Source organism: Acipenser ruthenus, chromosome 25 (genome assembly GCF_902713425.1).
Source record: "Acipenser ruthenus chromosome 25, fAciRut3.2 maternal haplotype, whole genome shotgun sequence".
Classification (NCBI taxonomy): domain Eukaryota; kingdom Metazoa; phylum Chordata; class Actinopteri; order Acipenseriformes; family Acipenseridae; genus Acipenser; species Acipenser ruthenus.
This window is the reverse complement of record NC_081213.1, coordinates 24,758,368-24,779,658: the sequence shown is the minus strand read 5'-3', so window position 1 is coordinate 24,779,658 and position 21,291 is coordinate 24,758,368. Positions and strand designations below refer to the sequence as shown.

Here is a 21,291-nt window from a genome sequence, read left to right as displayed (position 1 = left end):
TCTCTATCCTGTTTTTTTTTTTTTAAATTATTATTATTATTAGTTACCATGAGGAATATACTATCTGTAAACTAGAATAGTCTGGGCTGATTTACCATGATGCTAAGGTTGTTCTATAAATAAGAAGATTAAAAGTTCAAATTAATTCATCAAGCACAGTTGCGATGTTTTGCACGACCTGCTCTCATTTCTAAACAGGTCTAAAACATTTTTTTTGTCATTTTTACACCTTGTGTTGGTGTTGGTCCTCATCAAATGTACTGCAATGGAAACATTGTTACTCTGCCCCATGTGAGCATGTCTCCAACCTCCCAAGAAGGACCACTCTGATGGAGTGAGAAGCAGTTCAATGCTTGTCATGTGGATTACTCTGCTGAGACCATCAAACTCATTTTACTTAGGATTCAAACCCAAGCCTCTAGAGGTGGTACAAGATGTACTAAGAGTGCATTGCATCCATATTTATTTTTAACAATAACTGACCCAGTTATATGCATTTAAATATTACGTTTTGTTCCTAACTTTATTAAAAAGAGGATTACAATATTACTAAGAAATTTAATTTGGATTAATTAATCAGATCCCTGCAGGAATTGTCCACAAGGTCTTTCTCTCCTCATTTTTGTTGATTGCTCTAATTCTTTTGCAAATTAAAATTTAAATATAAACAGCAGTTAACCTCGTAAATCTATTCAAAATCATAAAATGCACCACACTGAAGTGTTCTTAAATGCAGAGCTATTTTTGACTTAATAAAAGCACAAGAACAAGGCTCACAAACAGAAATATAGTACACATTAATATCTAGAACAAACACAACACTTCAGTGGGATTCTGAAGCAATGTGTTTATTGCAACAAGGCTAGCATATTCTAAAGTAGGTCTTAAAAGGTTATCTTTTTGAGAGAGTTTGGCATTCTTATCAGTGGATTTATAAACTAAAATTGCTTTCTGTTGACAGACAAATGATAATCTGATCTGTGTTTTTCAATTTCATTACAGAAGTGGTCCAACCTGTTAATCCTTTATCCATTTTGTCTAGAGTGTGGCAGTTCTGAAATGCCAAACTAATGCTACTTATCTGCGCACAAGAGATTCATTTCATAACAGAATGAAAATGCAGATTATGCACCGTTACATTGTTTATTTTATCATTACAAGTATATGCTCAGGATCTGATTCAAATGCAATATAAGACAATCTATTAAATCGAGTCTATTTGGCGTGCAGCAGCAAACACCCCTTCATGTGATGGATTTTAGAAAGGTTTTCCGAACAGTTTATTAATGAAAATGATATCTCAGGTCTTGATAACAAACAACACTCATTCGTATCTTTCTATCTTGTAAATCAAGGCAATATGAATCTCCTGTTTCACGTCAACTCGATCGATTTCAATTCTAATGAATTATCCAATACAGCAATGCACCAGCTATCGGAAAAAGGCTAATTTAAGTATTGTGACAAATAAAATAGAACACAATCATAGCTCTCAATTAACACCAGTTCGATCTCATTTACGTCTTAATGCTCATCGCTTAGTGCACATGAAGCTATCCAGCCCAACACATTAGAGGACCATCACTCAGACTTCAAAATAAGGTTATAAATGCAAACAACTGTTTGCACAGACATAACAATCTAATAGCCAACCAAGAACCTGCCAAATGTGTCAAAGAAAAAGTATTTTAATGACTTTCTAGCTTCCTTGAAGTCATTTGTAAAACAGATAGCAAAAAAACAAAACCAAACAAAAAAACATGGTTATTCCAATTTCTGGCATTTGGGCACTACTTCTATTAGCCTTTCACTCAGAAAAGTAGAATGTAGGACACATCCCATGTTGGCAAGGCTTAAAAAGCATTTTGATTAACTTCTAGGACCTCTGGATGTTTCTATTTTCAATCATCGAGTATCCAATGCTTTGCTGCACTAAATGAATGTACTTTATTTTTAGGATATCCAGGGAGGGCTAATTTAAACTGGTCATTGATTTTTTTTTTTTCAAACACCAAATTCATGCCTTTAGGCATTTTGCAATAGCATGCTTTCTTTAATGAGAACATAATAATGAAATTAAATTGCCTGTATCAGTTTCGGTCTGACTGGATAACTGATGTAAGTGTATCTTATACAGAATAAGAAAATGTTGCTTCATATAAGGTAATGCCATATAATAGGGTTGGCTCCATACCATTGAACGAATAAAAACGGTTCCCCTATTAAAAAGAAATACTACTGTATAGTAGTCTATAGCATTGATCAAAACGCTATAATTTATTATAATATACTATACAGTACTTATATATATATATATATATATATATATATATATATATATATATATATATATATATATATATATATATATATGTACACACACACACACACACACACACACATAGTAAGGCTTCCTATTCCTAAAGCCTAGGGTTTAATAGTTAGCAAAATCTTCCTGTCAAGATCAAAACTGATTATACATACCAATGATATTTCTGAAAGAAAAAAAACACACACACAATTGAAACGTACCAGTATTTTAGTTGTATATGCACTGTTGATCGAGATTGAGTGAATCATGAGATCCAGTGTTTTTGCCGGCAGGGCATCAGAGTCTGGGATCTCTTTATAGTGAGTGTCCCCAACATAGGCCTGCACGACTGTCATCCTATTGGTTGTGAGGGTGCCCGTTTTATCAGAACAGATTGCAGTCGCATTTCCCATAGTTTCACAAGCATCCAAGTGTCGGACCAAGTTGTTATCCTTCATCATTTTCTGTTCAAAAAAGTAAAAATACACACACACTTACGGTTTCAAAGGCATTCTTTTGTCTCTTTTTAAAAATGATTCTGGAGGTGATCATGGCTAATCATAGGTTTATGAAATAAACTGAACATTAACGTATTGTATATTAAGCAGACTTTCCAAATATATTAAAGAGATACCTACCTTAACAGAGTAGGCCAGGGAGATGGTGACAGCCAGCGGGAGGCCTTCAGGAACAGCAACCACCAGGACGGTGACACCAATGATGAAGAACTTGACAAAATACTGAATGTAGACCGGCGTGCACTCTGGCAACCACGGTTTCTTCTCGATCACAAAGTTCTCAATAGCAAAGTACAGTACCAGAATAATCACTGTGATAGCTGACATTACCAAGCCTGAAACCCAAGAAAAAAGACTGACTGGTTAGTGATCAGGGGACAGGGTCAATCTTAACATGAAAACATGGCATTGTGGAGGGCCAAATGTCAAGTGGGTGACCCGGCCCTGGTCATTAAAAGCCAGGTTGGCTTGGCGTTCCCACGGGTTAGGGAAGCAAAAAACCGGAAGGGCCTTTTTCTCCTACAGCAGACCCCACCGGCTAGGCGGCCAGGTGAGCTTGGGCGGACACCTGCAGGGCTGGCCTTTGTCTTCCAGAGGCCGGTAGCTCACTGACACCTGGTTTCGAATTCCTGGGTGTAGAAGAGGAAGCTGGCTCGGTTGTGGGATTGAAGGACACCCACTGAACCTTGAGTTACCCTGAGCTGTGTGGGGAATTGCTGTGATGAGGGGGAAAAATGATTGGACATTCTAAATTGGAGAGAAAATTGGGAGTAAAATAAAAAAAAAAAAAAAATAAAAAATGCCAGTTTAAGCAAAGCATGGCAAGTGCTTCGGTATAAAATAAATGTCTTCTCAGTCCCATGGCAGAAGAGCTCCATACTAATGTTGACAGCTTCAGCTCATCCGGTTTTTCTGATCCCTTAATAATTTGCCAAGTTTACAGCAAACAGAGTAGAGATTTCTCTTGAACGAGGTAATCTCCTGTTTTCCAGGTGCAGAAAATGGCTTCGTAGGTATGGATTAGTATGTGCAGCAAAATACAAAAACTACTTAACTGAGGCTTTGCAAATGGGATGTTGTGTGCATTGGGTATCAGGCACACAATAAAAAATGAAGTAATGTTGTTACAAGGATATAAATATAACACCTATCTTCCTGACAGATGTGATTACACGTAACATCTTATACACTGCTTTATTAATAATCTATGCGTTCATTAATATGTCAGTGTGCTGTCAAGCACACCCCATAGATTATTTACTGATGTGACCTGAAAACTTTATTGAATTATGGTCTAGCATTATTGTATAAATCCATTTCAGCCACCACTTTGAACAGACCTGGTCCGAAATTAGGATAAGCTTTTTAAAATCCAATCCTAGTATTGCTATTAAAACTTTTCACTGATAAATACATTTAAAGCTACAGTGCCACGCACAAGTTGTAGTTTACTGATTAGTAAGATGCACATTTGAACTACAGTAAAAAGACAAATAGAAACAAGACCAGCCATGGAAGGCTCCCAGGGTGAAAAGTTTAAGGGTAAAATCTGTACAGCAAGCTTTAACAATGAAGGCCTCAAAACACAAATGTTTTATTGTAAGAGTCCAATAACCAAATGTGACCGAGCTAATCATAAAATACAGCTGTGTATCAAATGTGGGCTCTTATTTAAATTCAAACGATATACGCAGTTCTGTATTGTTGTTGGCTACTTTTACAGACGACCTAGAGAATCATACAATATTGTGTTGAATGTAAAGTTAAAATCACAAGGTTACTGGTCATAAAGTGACCACAACATGGCAGTCATATTGCTATAGATTACAGGAGTTTCCATATCATTGAACTGATCTCAATCTTACCTGCTTTACCAATCTGAACAGCTAACTTGGTCAGTTTGCCCTGAAGGACAGACTTTTCTTTCTTGTGCATATTAGCCTTCTTCTTCTCCTTCTCATCTCCATCACCTCCCTCGGCACTCTTCAGAGGCTGCATCTCCATGGCGGCTGCACCGTCTTGTTTCTTAGCTAAAACGATCAAAAGGCACAGCTTTTGTAATGTTGCCTCCTTTTTACTTTAACTATCCCATTTTTGCCTTGAGTTGTAGACACAAATAATTCACTTGGCTGTATTTGAGGGTGTGCTGATGTTTATGAAAATGGATGGTTGTGTCTTTGTGGTATTTTCATATAACCATGTTCTTTCATTAATTATATAAATGCATACATGGTTTGTTTTCTCTTCATTCATATGGTTTTATCCATAGTGGCGACAATATTGTGGTACTGGGAGATGTACAGTAATCGGTCTCCTCTATGCTGACAGAACGCTTCACCTTTACTTATTCAATGCAGGTATGGTATTTATTCAGTACAGGTATGGTACATATTCAGTGCAGGTATGGTATTTATTCAATGCAGGTATGGTATTTATTCAGTACAGGTATGGTATATATTCAGTGCAGGTATGGTATTTATTCAGTGCAGGTATGGTATTTATTCAGTGCAGGTATGGTATATATTCAGTGCAGGTATGGTATTTATTCAGTACAGGTATGGTATATATTCAGTGCAGGTATGGTATTTATTCAGTGCAGGTATGGTATTTATTCAGTGCAGGTATGGTATATATTCAGTGCAGGTATGGTATTTATTCAGTACAGGTATGGTATATATTCAGTGCAGGTATGGTATTTATTCAGTGCAGGTATGGTACTTTTCTGAGCAAAGACAACCAATAATCGGATTGCGGTCATACATCGCCAATCATTGGGTGGATATGATCAACTCAAATATGTAGGAAAGTATTAAAGAGTTGTTAATGGCAAACCCCTAGACACACGCTTGCATGTCGGTTTACAGAAATGCTTCATTTAAAAAAAAAGGTTTATTTAAAACTATGAATATTCTAAGACGGACAGTAGCATGTATACCAGATACGCTATCTAAATTTAAGATTAATATTGTATTGTTTTTCAGTTAATATAGTCAGATAACAATGCTCTCACATAAGTGTATTCAATGTACTACAGTATTATATATATACAGTATTTTAACAGCAGTGGTAACAAGACACAACACTGTGCAGGGAGGGAGGTAAGACGGCCAATTGCAAAGTGGTTTGGGACTCTCAAGGCTTTGCTGTGAGCATGAATAGGCCCACTTTACAAAGGAAAAACTCTGACTCCAGTTGTACCGTGTGACTAATTAGGTTCACGGTAAAACTGGAATGGATCAAGCTGCTGTGCGAGTCTTACTCCATCCTTCCTCTGAATAACAAATATAGAAAGCAGTGATGTTAGATTACTTATGTACTGTATACAGATATAATCGAAAGGAGAAAAAAATAAATATCAATCTCAATGGTTTTATACAAATTGCAATAGTAAGGCTTAAAAAAGGAAAAGGCATCTGGAAATACATTCAGAAACAAGAGCTGGCTTTAAGAAAACCACAGATGTCAGGTACAATCGCGTTTCAACCACAGCAGAAAAGGTGCATCCACAACCCAGTGTATATGAAAGCAGGTTACCTTTATTCAGGTTGTTCTCCATATTCCCATCCTGCATTTTACCTATGATGAAGACATACGACAGACAGAACAAAAATAATAAAAAGCAGACGATAAACGTTTTTTTTTTTCACAAAGACATTACAGTGAATTTAAAAGGAAAGACACAGAAACATCTTTTTTTATGGGACAATAATTTTCAAGAATTGCTCAATAACATTAAACATACATACATAAGATGGCATATGCTCAACAGGATTTATGTAAACCTGCCTTCGTGAATACGGTTTTTGTCCAGTGACTCACAATTTCTAGTCCTCCAGGAGATTTGGAAGCCCTGCATACAGTATTTAATTGCAAATTTAAGACACATGATCCCCAGTACCAACTAGGATATAATTTGACTATATATAAAAACACTGTCCATTCACATTATACAGTATGCATTGTGTACTATACACCTTTATGTAAAACTGTTTCAACTATTGCATGCATGAACTATTGAAAATAGCTGGGGGGAAAAAGTAGTTTTGGACATAATATATTTTTCATTGGAAATTGTTTCTTTACATAGCTTTATATGGGGAAAAATGGCATCCTCATAGGAGGTCATCATGCATTTGCATCTTCCATATGTCCCCATATAAACACCATGCTTGAAAGTGTTAAACAAGTTGTAACACCTGTTTCAAAGACCCCGATTAGAACTACCTTACCTAAACTAACATTACTTAGTCCAAGTTCAGTGCTTATCGGGGTCTGTGAAACTAGCCAGTAGTGTTTCATTATTCTGCTCAGCCTGTTATAAAATTGAATCGATACAGAACTGAAAATGTAAAGCTCATTGTACAGATCTTCAAACGACACTGAATAACAATCTGTAAAATGTCAACACAAAACAGTGAACAATTGTCATGATATAAAACATAGACACATAGCTAGAATTTTATTTTTTAAGAGTTTTATTTTAAAATGATTATTATTATTATTATTATTATTATTATTATTATTATTATTATTATTAACAACACAATCAAAATGAATGTATGCCCATTACTATGGAATTGATTGAGTACTGGTTATTCAATGGTCAAAAAGACTGAAGGTTCTACATGAACTAAAACAAAAAAATGTACCTGTTGATATGTGGGAATGTACTGACTTTTGCACAAATGCAGCCTCTCAGCTTTTCATTTACTGAAGAACTGAAACCAAAGCTAAGGCATCTGTTTTCACAGAACAGGGGCTATAAATACAATAGCCTCACTGAGAATTATTGGCAGCGTTAGTCACATCCAGACTACATTTACTAAGATGGCTTTGCTAAATACACATTGAATTAATGTAATACAACACTCTGGATCGATATCTCTTCTACTTAAATAAAAATTTTCATAGGCTGATTGATAAGTAACATTATTTCTTAAACTATCTAATGCACTGCTAATGGCACAAACCACTACTAAGTTAATCAGTCACATTATTAAACAATACATTAATATCATCTCTTAAAAAAATAAATATTTGTGTAACCGAATCCAAAATATTAATTGTGAAAAACAGAGATTCATTCAGAACTCTAAGTTGGCTAATGATGTTTTCAGGCAACATCATTTATTTTATAGTAATACACCCCAGAACTGGACTCCTTAGCATTCGACCACTGAAACTATTGTATTGGACACTATAAACAGCAGAATAATGTAGCATGTTGCCTGAAAGCAAAGTTATTATTTTGTTCTATAATACCATTTACATTCCTTTGAATAAATGACCATTATGTTCCTATAATATTGTACATAGACTATTCAGAGTTTTGTACTGTGTGACCAGCATTGCACTTATTCTTACAGATATTTTAGGAAATATGTTTTTTTATTAGCAACAGCTTTTTAATTGGGTTTAATGTACTGTATCAATTTCAGGACATACTCACATTGGCTGTGTGTTAACAATAATACGGATTCTCAAACATCAGTGATACTTTCATAAGATATTTCATAGGACATCAAGGTGTGAGAGGGAAGGGAAGACAAGCACAATACAACAGACACATGCATGTCTCTGTTACAGTGGACAGTGAACTGACCCACAAATGCACATGCTTGGAACACACACACACACACAAAAAAACATGACGTTCTTTAAAATATATGCAGGGTCTTCATTGGGAAGGGCTTTTAAGGAACCTTTTTTGTCCTCTCTAATCACAGTCACCAATTCCTCTTAGTCTGTGTTCCCTGCATCATTAACAAAAAGTGTTCTTGCATTTCCAGTACGAGCAGAGGAATGCATAGCTGAAAGGGTTTGCATAGGAAATAACACTCGTTCCATCACCATGGAGAGTAAAATCTGATCCAGCTACAGAAATCCGCTGTCAACTGTAGCAGGCAGAGCTCTGGTTGTCTACCAAGCTGACTAGCGGTTCTGGGATGCAAATGCATGGCCTTCAAATGCATGACCTTCAAATGCAGAGGTTCAACACTCTAATTCAGTGCAAAAATAACTTCTTTTTTTAACACTAGCAATGCTCAAACCTTTCTATTTTAGTGGAGAGTTGTTTTTACATCCCCCTTCTTTGGTTTAATTTAAACGTAAATGAATGGCAGAAATATCTGAATGGCTAGAGTTGGCAAATCAATAATGCTTATTTTCTGATGAGTATTTAAACACATTTCCCATTGAAAGACTGTCGATATTGATTCCAATGGTAACGTAACCATACAGTACTGAACATTACAGCAAGCAAACGTTTGCTATTCTGCTACTAAAATAACTACCATGACACTCCTAACCCTACAGTACAGTATCTCTTCATTTACTAGAAACCTTGGACCCTCAAACTAATCCTTCAGGCTACGTTTCGCAGCGAACCTCCTATCAGCTCTTTCTTCTTCACAATTCTGAGGGGTTTCATCAACTTTCTATTTGTTAACGACTGTGGCAGACTCAAATTGTTATTAATGACCAATCGCTGAACAATTAGATATTTCCTAGATTTGGAAATTGCTAAAAACCTATGATTAATAAGGCCCTTAGAAATCAATACTCCCAATTAGGTATGCATACAGATTCTTAATGAATTATAAACCTGGGTTGGTCTTCCTTAATCATCTACACCAGGGAATATATATTCACTTGTCTATATTATTCATCTTCTTAGGTTCTCATTAAAAAAATTCATCCTGGTTTGCAGTTTATCATCATTAAACACACCACCACCACCACCACCACCACCACCACGATCAAAAAAATGAAGATAAAAAAGCTATATATTTTCTTATTCAATCGAATCTTACAGTACATTCCGGATACCTACTGTACACCCTGCTCTGTTAATGTACAAACAAATTGAATCAATTTCTATTTGATTTCTAGTGGCGATTATTGTGACAGTCCTAATTTCTATTTTTTCGTTCTCATAATCTAATGACATGCATGTTGAACAGCTGTACAGTCAGTGACAGAGGAAGGTCAAGACAGTTGGAAAAGGAGATACCCATCAGATAAAAACAAGATAGGTGTTTTCAACATACCATTGACCAAGCTGGTATTACCAGTGGCACTTGCACCTGCTGCACCATCTGTAGCTATAGTTGAGATGGGGTGGGAGGAGGGATGTGAGGAGTCTAGCAAGTAATAATGAATAAAAAAAAAGGATAGCAAAAATAACATGGTTAAGAAAATTAATTAACATAATTGCCATGGTTAGTTCATTCTTTTATACTGTAATGAACGCAAAGCCTCTTGCAGTCATAACATTAAAAATGCAACAGAAAAGACTGATCACATACAGCATGGATTAAATTAAAATCTTAAAATATAGACCAAACAATGATTACATTAATGACACACTATGCAAGAATCAACAATATCCCATATACAGTGTGTATATATATATATATACTGTATATATAAACTCTAAAATCTACAGTCAAACCGGTATTGAAGACCACCTTTAGAGTAACTACTTATTCATGTACAATATATGTATATAAAATATAAAGTATAAAATATACTGTAATTTTGTAGCATAATGTGCACCCTTTTTAAATTCATAGGAACACTGTGTGTTATATACAGGTTGCACATTATATACAGTGCCTTGCAAAAGTATTCAGACCCCTGACCAATTCTCTCAATATTACTGAATTACAAATGGTACACTGAAATTTCGTTCTGTTTGATATTTTATTTTAAAACACTGAAACTCAAAATCAATTATTGTAAGGTGACATTGGTTTTATGTTGGGAAATATTTTTAAGAAAAATAAAAATCTGAAATGTCTTGCAGTGAATGCAGTAAACAGCACTTTTATCTCATTTCAGATAAGCGCCACAGATTAGCATGACATCACTGAGATCACGGAGGACGAAGGAAAGAAAGCGTCCAAATGGCAATGTGGATGATTGCAAAGTTTAATATGACAGACATGGCATGTAATGCTGTAATTATTTAAACCTTTTTTTATTATTACTGGTTCTATGCAATTGTTATTATACAGAAGGATTAGGCCAAGCTCACAAACAGTAGAGACATGGATGATATGTTTCCCATACTTAAAAAGACGTCATTATCAAGCTCTTGTTTTTAAGCCACTAGGACCTGAAGCTGGATCAGAGGGGAAAGGGGAGGGCAGGAGGATTAGGTTTTGCTGGGTAGTTTTGGTTAGGTTAGGGATAAGCTGCTCAAGCCAGCTGCAGATTTGCAGTTAGAACCTCCTTGTTCACAGCTAGGTTAGATGAGACATGAGCAATACTCTACCTGGCGGCTGGTGTCCATCCTCAATTGTCTCACCTGTATTACAATTTTCAGAATGATAAGAAAATAAAAAGATATACCTACTGTAGATGTTCTCTGATAATATCTCACATCAGTTTACTTTAAACTTCAGTTTAAGGATCTCTTATGAATAAACTATCATTTAAAAAGTTGTTAAATTACTTCCCTCGTTAATACTGGAAAATAATCAAGCCATTTCAACCTCCTTTTAAATGTATCCTTAAAGAAAAGTGCTACCAGTTTCACTTACAACATTGTTTTTGTACATATCAAATGCTATATAGTGTTACAGACTTTAACTTGTGTGCTCTGGGTTCAAACCCAAGCTGACATCTTTTCAGCCTGCCAGCACATGTAAAGCATTTGGACAAAATGAAGCTTAAAAGGTACACATGAAAGACACAACATTAAACAGGCTTCTACTTTTCATCAGTTTGCAAAATAACTAAACTGACAAATTAAACACAGTACAGAGAGTTCTTCTATGAAGTTAACTATAGCATCATACTCTCTATGTTTTGATGTCATTTTTAATAATCAAAACAAATGCGGCATAATCTTTCAGTACCAATGCCGAAATTTTTTTTGGACGTAGTCCGTTTTGAATGCAGACCTCCGTATGAATTAGGTGTATGGTGCCTCGCTGTACTGCAGTAACGTTTCAGTGTCCATGGTCTTTGATATGGGAGTACCTTTCTTACCTTTCTTCTCTTTCTTCTCCTCCTCCTCTCCACCGGCCCCCAGCAGGGTGAAGATGATGCCAGTCTGAGAGTTGACCCCCACTGCAGTGACCACCATTCTCCCTGAACCCTCCATGACGTGGGTACCTGAAATACACAACACCGCACTTTGTCTATCAGTCCACCCTGACTAAATAATCCATCTTGTGGGGAATGTAGGTCTCATTCCACATTGATCCAATGTTTATTACAGATTGATTGCTTTCATTCTGCAACTTAAACTGAGGGAATAAAAATGTGGGTATTTTTTATTTTATTTAAGCAAAGTAGGACACTGTGCTGAAACATAAGTAGAGACAGCTGATCCACAAATCTTTGTCTTTAGGAGTTTTATTTAATACAAATACACACCAAAACTGTGGTAATATGTAAAAATGGCATCACCACCAGCTAACAGCTGTATGCTGAAGTTAGTGGAAGGAGCTGTTCCTGAGTGGCAGCTAACCTGATAGTGTTGTTGGCACCGCACAAGAAAACTAAATCTATACCCGGTGTGTATGATGCAGTGTGGCACAATAATGAAGACATTAGTTGGAAAGGTCACAGAGCTGTAAGAATCGGTTTCATTTTGCAAAGATGAACCGGTGTTATGGTCAGAGGGGCCGGATCATGTAACATGAAGCTGTTATTATAAAAATAACTGACCTTTTAGGAGAGTCTCAGTGCTGCTGTCTTTAATATCATATATAAGTGTCAAATGCTTTAAGAAACATACCCTTTTACTAAAAAATAAATGTAAATGAATACTACATTATTATTATTATTATTATTATTATTATTATTATTATTATTATTATTATTATTATTATTATTATTATTAATTGCGCAGCAGCCTGTTGTGGGGAAAATCTGACATCTTACAAAAATGCTGCCCTATATTCTTACTTCTGAAGATCACTACAAGAGTGTTCATGCTTCATCAATCTAAAATAGCCAACAGTTTAGTGAACATTATTAGGTAGGGAAAGTGGGAACGCTTCAATCGAGCTTAAATTATCCTCAGGGAATCTCATGGTCCTTTTGCAGCACAATCCACTCAATCCATTGATATAGAGACTTCATATGCCTCTATATCAATTCACCTAAAACAGTTCTGAAGTAATGGCTGATGTGATCCCTAGGTACAGCTTCATCACCCTCCCTTCAAAGCTGCAGAAACAATAGTGTCTTCTACAGTAATGTAATGATGGCTACCACGTGTGTATAACCCTGTTGGGCACAAATATGTTGATTGAGGCCAAAAGCAAGGGCTAGATGGCTATACCAGATTGGTGCTGATCGCTACAGTGCTGTTTTAATTAAACTATGCACTGTAAAAGAGCAAGATCTTCAAGCTATAGCCTAGTTTATAATGGAATATGATGTAGGTAACACTCCAGTGATATAAATATCACAAGGAAACCCCACACCCAACACAGCTTCAAGTCATTCCAATTATATCACATAAGTTGTTCATAGTACGTTGCATTTTTTGAAGAATGACGAGGATGATGCCTTGTGCTGTCCCTTCCCACATGTACAGCTCATTTTAAGAGCATTAACTTTACCTGCACTGTCTTTGCCCAGTTAAAAGAGGGTATACAATACAGGTCAAATATCTTCTGGTACCTAGTAAGGGTTATCTGTATCTATCTAATATTTGATTTCCAAAAACTCCAAGAATTATAACTGAAAAGGTGTGCTGAATATCTATCTTGTCTCCAACCGAATAAAGTACAAATTTAATGACTACAGGTGTTTCCTCTATTATATTAACTCAAGGAAAAATATTATTTACGTATTTGGGCTTGCACTGTTTTACTCATTACCAAAGACAAACAGAACCTTTTTTTATGCAGGGATGGGATTGCTTCTATCCAGAAAACAATTGCAAAGCATTTCAACAGTAATGACTGAGTCAAGACTGAAAACAAAATAGAATGCAATCATCAATGCAAAAAAGAATTGTAAAAAAACTGTGTCTAAAACAACACGCTTCTGATTTTATTAAAATGCAATTTATAATTAAGAACCCTTTTCTCTTGTCGGGAAATGTCAGGCTGTTGTGATTCAACTGGTAGCATTTCAATTAATTCAGTGCACACAGTTACTTCTACCAGCGGTACCTCATTGGTTAACTAGCAAAGATCATCACTGCTACATTCAGCTTCACGGCATACGAGGCGACTTAAACAGTCAAAACTTTCAAAACACAGATAAACTAAAACAGGACAAACATAATCTTACTTCATGTGATCAAGTGTGTGTTTGACTTTTTAACCCTTTCATACATCAAATATTGAAAATAGCTGTAGTTTTGGACACATAATAAATATATTTTTCATATGCAGTCATCATGCATTTGCATCTTCCATCTGTACCAATAGAAAGACTAAAATATATTTTTTATCCGTCCCCATATGAGGTTGCCATGCATGAAAGTGTTAAACAAGTTGTAACACCTGTTTCAAAGACCCCGATTAGAACTAATCTTGGACTACCTTACCTAAAATAACAGTAGTTAGTCCAAGTTCAGTGCTTATCGGGGTCTGTGAAACTAGCCAGTTGTGTTTCATTACTTGTGCTCAGCTTGTTATAAAATTGTATCGATACAGAACTCAAAGATTAAAGCTCTTTGTGCAGATCTTCAAACGGCATTGAAAAACGACACCATACCCATATGAGGACACCAGACATGAAAGGGTTAAAGTCAAAGAAAGACACATATTATTATTATTATTATTATTATTATTATTATTATTATTATTTGTAGTAGTAGTCATAGTCGTAGTCATGGTAGTCACCAGAAAGAAGCATGGGGTCCTTGTCTGGAGCTTTGCTCACATGGTCTGATTCTCCAGTTAATGAACTTTCATCAATCTTCAGGTCATTTCCCTGTATCAAAATCCCATCTGCAGGAAGTAGGTCACCTGTTAATAAAAAAATAACCTTTAAGTACACAGTGTAAAAAGCCACTATTTTAAAATAATGAACTGGGGTAAATAATAATTTGTACAAAAAAAAAAGGGGTGTAACATTGATAGGCAGATGTGTCTATAATATGTACTGTGTCTATCAGTATTATTCTGAGAACCATACCATATTTGATTTGTGCAATGTCACCGGTGACGATGTCTGCTACCGGAATCTGAATGACTGTGCCAGCCCGGGCGACGGTGAATTTCTGCTCCTGTTCAATGCGGCTTTGCAAACCTCTAAACTGCTTCTCCTTGCTCCAGTCATTAAAGGCAGTAACAATTACGACACAGGCTACAGAGAGTAAAATAGCAGCTCCTTCAATCCAGCCGGCTTCGGATTCCCCCTCATCCTCCACTCCAGCTGCAGCAGTACCGCACGCTGTGAAGAGCACAGGCAGTGGACACCAGTTAGCAAGCTCGTTAGAAGCACAAAGGGCACTTTTACAGCTAGCTTCTTCATTCAAGGTAGGTACATTCGTAATGTTATGAACTGCAGAGTTAGTTTGGGTTCACAATGCATCTTCGCAATGCAAAAGAAAGGAAGCTGCTGTTGTGAATGTCAGTAGATAGAGTAGATACTATCATTCCCAAGACCTAAGATTCTCTATATTTTGGGCTTGTTTCAGTATCAAATCTTAGACAAAAGTTTTAAATACTGTATTTGACTAATATTATTAATGTTATGTGCAGATGCTTTATCCTAACAGTAATTGACTTTATTCCTGTTCTCACCTGAACAGAACAGTATATTTTATTTATAAAAAACAATGTAAGTTTTTATGCCAATTCTGTCTGAAGTTTCTTTAAATAACAATCAGATAGATACACAGACTGTCAGATATATATTTAGGGACAGCTATGTATATCATTTTTTATTATTATTATTTACAGATTCTCAGAACCAAAAGAGCAATTTCCTGTGATAAATTATGGAGAGGGTTCCAACGCAAATCAATTTCCGTCTACATAAACGTTTATTACAGAAAGAAATGCATCCAAGCAATTCATATAGAAATCTATTTTGCCTTACAATGTAAGTCCTGCAGTCTGAACTGCTCCCTGAGGAAGCGTTGCCTGGTTTTATAGAGCACTTACACGTCAGTCCCCTGAAGAGAGTTCTAGGAACACAGATGTACAGTATAGCAATTACTTTTCCACACACTGCAGGGGTCGTAAACAGCGTCAGTTAAATTTAAATCCACTGATGAGCAAGTCATTTTAATTAATATCTCACTATGTATGTATCCTTGCTGCTTTGTCAGCTGTAAAGAATGAAAGATCCCTGGTAATAGCCTCAGTTCTATTTGTAGTATTGTAATCACTGCTCATGTAGCCTTATGAAAGGGTCACGCTTTTGCCCTGATTCTTTATGCTTTACCACACACATTCATACTACACGAACATTTTAACCAATATTCTAACTTTTCTCCTCTCCAACGTGTGACTAGTTATTGCTTTTCTAAAGTGGTATAATAGGTAGAGACAGACAGCTTTAAAAACAAATAGTTTTCCAACTTTCTGCAAAGCAAGTGGTTAGTAATCATGCCCTTGGGATAGGAACCTGTCATGGATTTCAACAGCAGATATTTTGGCAATCATTTTCCACCCAGCCTGAAAGCATTCACAATAAGAGAGCTGTCACTGCCACAAACTCAGTGTTTTTTTTTGTTTTTTTCTAGCACCTCAATGTCTTTCTTTATTTCAAACACTGGTTTTGCATTCTTCAGTCCTTAATCGTTTCATTTATAAGATCCTCCAGTCACATTTTTACAGTTTACACCTGCAAAAAACTGTAATGCTTTGTAGGGAAATATTAAGAATACTCTTGTTAAACAGTTTATTGTTTGTACAGAATGACGGATTGTGTCCAAAACAAATGCCCCCAAAATAAATACAAAAGATTAGATGTTTGGTAATAAAAGAAAAGAAAAATGCAACACATCTTGACTGTGTGGTCACTTTTTTGGGTGATTTCTGATCACAACATGGATATGTGCTGTCCGTGGTACTGAATTTCCAGCAGCAGCAGTTACATAACTGATGACATTTATCACAGCAACTTGTAAACACAGCTCACTTGGCATTTGGCATTTTGGTATTGAAAACATAATTCGCTTCGTCTACAAGACTCCTTGGTTGCAGTAAGGTTTAGAATATATCACGTATGTCAATATGCTGTGCATAATGCCTCAATTCTTTTACATAAGGAATGTTTCAAACAAAACAGCTACAGTCCGCAACCAATCAGCAGCATGTATCTGTTTTCTCTGCTCTCCATTTTCTGTAAAACATCCTGCAAGCAGAGTTACGTGCATTCGTTCAAGTAATGCACATGCCTTGATTTCAAAATGTAACAGTTAAAGATGCATTCATAAGCAGTAACATGTAAGATCAAACAAAGCTTTCTGTTTTGCCTGCATGTATTGAATTCAGTATGCAATGTAATGTGATTTCGATTTGCTATTATGTGACTCAACCCATACTTGTTACATACAGTACTTTGCTGCAAGAATAGTGGCAAGAAGACTGACTTTAAATTATATCAGCTGAGAATTTAGAGAAAACGGAATAGCATTCATAATAATTCACACTGCACACACACACATGTCAATAATACAATCTGTGGTCCAGTTCATGCTTGCTTTAAATGATTCAGATATTCTCATTATCATCTTTTGAAACTACAAATTCACTGTAATGAACACATTCTTGAATGAATCGCCCTTGTTATTAGGAATCGCACTGCAGTGGCTAGTGTGGAAGATGTATTGCTTGAGGCATCGGGCATGTGAGTTCATTATGCAATATGAATTCCTAGCAGAAGCTTGCAGCTCTGAATTCATTAGATTGCTCAAGTCATGCAAAAATGAAATGCTGTTTCTAAGAACACTTTTGAATATTCAGGAAAGGTGATTTTGCTGTATTGAACATTGCAGTATTATTGATTATGCACTAAGATGTACAGAAAAGATGTTTCTGAAAATGAGCAACCTGTTGCAAATACTGGCAAAGAATAATTGTGATTAATTTTTTTACATTGATTCTATTTAGCAAATCACAGGTAAAATGCAGCTGTGCAGATCTGCTTTTTAAAAGGTATTAGAAAAAAAAAATCCCACTAAAGTAATGTTTTTAAATATGTTAATTATACTGGCTATGACACATCCATTTCATTACACCTTTCACCCATTACACTCTCTCAAATATCAAAACAGTAACGAGCATTTGCAGTATGCCATGTAATTGAATTCTCAGTTGTTATAATGATTGATATTACTTACTCAGCATTTATAAAATGCATGCTTAATGGCTGTCTTCGTTATTGCAAATTTTACAGCATACAGGGTTTGATATATGGCTGAGACCTAAAGGTTACTTCTTTAATGATATCTGGTGCACAGTTCATTTACTCAAGCTGCAAAAATTACCTTTTTAATAGGTTTCTGTGATGTCTTAAATGGCTCAAAATACATTGCCTGTTCTAATGACAGAGTTCACAGATGACAATTTTTAATGAATGTAGGGAGACCATTATAAAACAAGTGACATTGAGAACTGTGGTTAAACAGCTTACATTATGTGTTAAAATATAATCTTACACTTATTAGGATAGGGTTTTATCCTCACTATATTCACCCACCACAGGGATCAGGGAACAGGGAAAAGCTGGTACTAATAGAGGAAGATCTTCAGATTATCTCCTATTTTAAGAGTGGGCTGGTCTTTTACATCGATGTGGTCAGAAGTAAGATGTTTACTGTAATTGGATTATAACCTGCTTCTCTCTCAGTGCACATTGTTTTTAATGGTTTGTTGAAACTGGCACCAAGTAATACATTGTAGTCAGGACAGTTACAGGCAGTCATCGTTTGTGCTTGTCTAGGCACTGCAATTGCCATCATACTGATTAAGATAATAACTCTGATGGATGGAGCCATTGTGGCTTTTCTTGGCTCTATGGATTCTATAGCCAATGCTCATCCACCGTTTGGTGTCGTTTTCTCTACCTCATCCTTAAGGACATTTATATGACAAAAGATTAAAACTAATTTCAACACTCAAAAAATGGTTGGTAATCCATTCCTTAGTAACCTGTGAGACATATGGCCCTAGTCACAAAACTTTTTTAGGAATGTTTAAAGGAAAGTTTTATTAAAATACATTTTAATTAATTAAATCCAGTTCAGAGTGTGTTAGAGGTTTAGAGAGGGTTAAAGCACTCATTAATTTATTAATGCTCAAAAGCCATTACTTAAAAACATTGCTTATAACAGCCTAGTTATATATACAGTAACAATAAAACATCTGGCAATCCCTGTGCTGCATCTTGTCTGCAGTATATTCATTTTTCATGTTCTTTTTCTAAGTATGCAACAGTAAAATGCAATTACAAACATGGAAATGAACCAAAAAAGCTGTACTCACCTTCAATCCCCTCTCCTGGAGGCTGATAAAAAGAGAGTCCCAAGGAGATAATGGCTGCGAGTTCTAAGATAATAAGGGTCACATCTTGCAGTGCTTCCCAGATTAACTGTAAGAAAGTTTTTGGCTTCTTTGGAGGTATAAAGTTTTGCCCGTAGACTTCTTTTCTTTTGTCTAAATCCGCTGCGTTGTTGGGCAAGCCTGTGAAACAAAACAAACAGTGATTTAGGATTTGCCATCGAGATACTGTGTTCCAGTACTAGACTTGCTGTGAAGCAATAATGTTTTGTTTTTTTTGTTCACACCCAATAGATTTGTGGTCTTTGACTTTAGTAAAGTCCATGACTTCCTTAGGCCTGGATCCATTTGCATTGAATTGTTGTAAGCAGTTTTGATGCATGTGGTGTGACTTTTTAATGACCTTTTAAAATGTATGAGCTGATGTTGTTTTCTACAGGATCAGGACTCAAATACACAATTGGCACCAAACCTGTCCACTAAACTCATCTGCCAGCGTTGTGCCATACTGTATGAATAACAGCTCTGACATGGCAGCAGGTCACGCTCACTTAGACCCATGGCGAAAGCAAATGGTACGTACAACATGTGTACACAAGGTAACACTACCAAATGAATGTATTGTCTTATAAATATGGCATTTATTAGTATTTTCTACACGTACATATTTAAATAGTTTACAATAATGCAATTTTACTGAAAAGTCTTTGCAGTAAAAGAAATTCAACCAATTCAGAAACCAGTACCAAATCAAGCAATTTAATATGGATCCACCACATTTAAAAACACTAATTGTATGCAACTACACTACATAGCTTATTGTTTAAACATCATTTGTTTGTTTCTTTACAACAGCTTTGGGGAAAAAAACAAAACCCTATGTAGGCCAACCTTTTTCTGATTATACCAGTAAAACAATGCTATACCCACAGCTATGACCGTCAGTCATTTGAGAAAGCAGCACTGAATACAGGCAGCATTAGTACTGGTGCCAAGAAGATAAATGAACCATAAACAAAATACTAATAGCAAACTATCATTCCTTCAGGGAAAAAAAAACACATTTCATTTAGGAATCTATTGTTATTGGAGAAGAAGTATAATATGCTTCAGGGTTGAACTGAGTGTATGAGTCTGTGTAAATATATGGCCAGTAGACATGGGTGCCTTCACTATACTCCCACTGCAGAGGGTATGCATTGGTCAAACCCAATATTTAATCAAATATTCTTTTCATTGAGGTCCAGATAAACCCCAAGTGGATTGGGATACAGTACCATGTGTTAAGAGGATTAAGATAGCTGCATTTTTTAGGGATATGCAAGGTTTAGCAGTTACATCTTGCTTTGAATTCACAAAGCAATTACAATGAAGACACCAGTACAATAATGCATGATGATAAGTGGTGCTTCAACTGGCAGTAGTGTATAGAAATCCAAATATCTGGCTCACCATTAACAAGGGCAAACTGTTGGCAGCAGCAACAAATTACAATATTTTAAAGCTCATATGCTCAAAGTAGTTTTTATGGCTCATAATATTTTGCCAGCAGCTGGGTAAATAAGATTGCACATGCATGCTATTTCTATAGTTTCCATACAGATAGGATTGCATGTGGTTGTTGTTTCAGCTGTTCTCTCTGAGTAAGTGCCCCTCCTGATCACTAGCCAGTTATGCCTATAAAGGTTTACCAAGGCAGGTTCCCATCATAACTTTCCTCTATAACATGTTTTTGAGGGTGGGAATATTAAAAGGGAGCAGGTTTAATAAATACCAAACACATTGGGCACTATCACTTACTTGTAAGTTTCATTCACACCTACTGTTTATTTATACACTATTGAAACATACTGAGTTTAATGTTGAGTGTTTTACACGTACTGAATAATGTGTGTAAAGAACAAATTGTGTTAATGTAGCCATGACTTGCGCTACAAATCAGCATCTGAAAGGTAAGGGACTTTCAATAGCGGTGGCACAGGGGATCTGATGCAATGTACAAAGTAAAAGGGGTGTTGTGAGCACTGCT

The 21,291-nt window shown here is 35.9% G+C and overlaps 1 protein-coding gene across 14 annotated transcripts in view; it reads right to left on the bottom strand.

Moving 5' to 3' along the window:
- LOC117413594 (plasma membrane calcium-transporting ATPase 2-like) overlaps window positions 1–21,291 on the bottom strand; it is a 146,197-nt gene that overhangs the window by 29,221 nt on the left and 95,685 nt on the right. For 8 of the 14 annotated variants that reach the window (XM_058999808.1, XM_058999804.1, XM_058999803.1 and 5 more), the window contains 10 exons: window positions 19,248–19,445; window positions 14,944–15,201; window positions 14,649–14,774; window positions 11,827–11,952; window positions 11,108–11,140; window positions 9,879–9,971; window positions 6,364–6,405; window positions 4,695–4,859; window positions 2,950–3,164; window positions 2,533–2,775 (listed from right to left, as the gene is read on the bottom strand). In XM_058999808.1, coding sequence (XP_058855791.1) covers window positions 2,533–2,775; window positions 2,950–3,164; window positions 4,695–4,859; window positions 6,364–6,405; window positions 9,879–9,971; window positions 11,108–11,140; window positions 11,827–11,952; window positions 14,649–14,774; window positions 14,944–15,201; window positions 19,248–19,445 — 1,499 coding nt within the window. The remainder of the gene's footprint in view (window positions 1–2,532; window positions 2,776–2,949; window positions 3,165–4,694; window positions 4,860–6,363; window positions 6,406–9,878; window positions 9,972–11,107; window positions 11,141–11,826; window positions 11,953–14,648; window positions 14,775–14,943; window positions 15,202–19,247; window positions 19,446–21,291) is intronic. The other 6 variants (XM_058999806.1, XM_058999802.1, XM_058999807.1 and 3 more) reach the window with 4 other exon arrangements.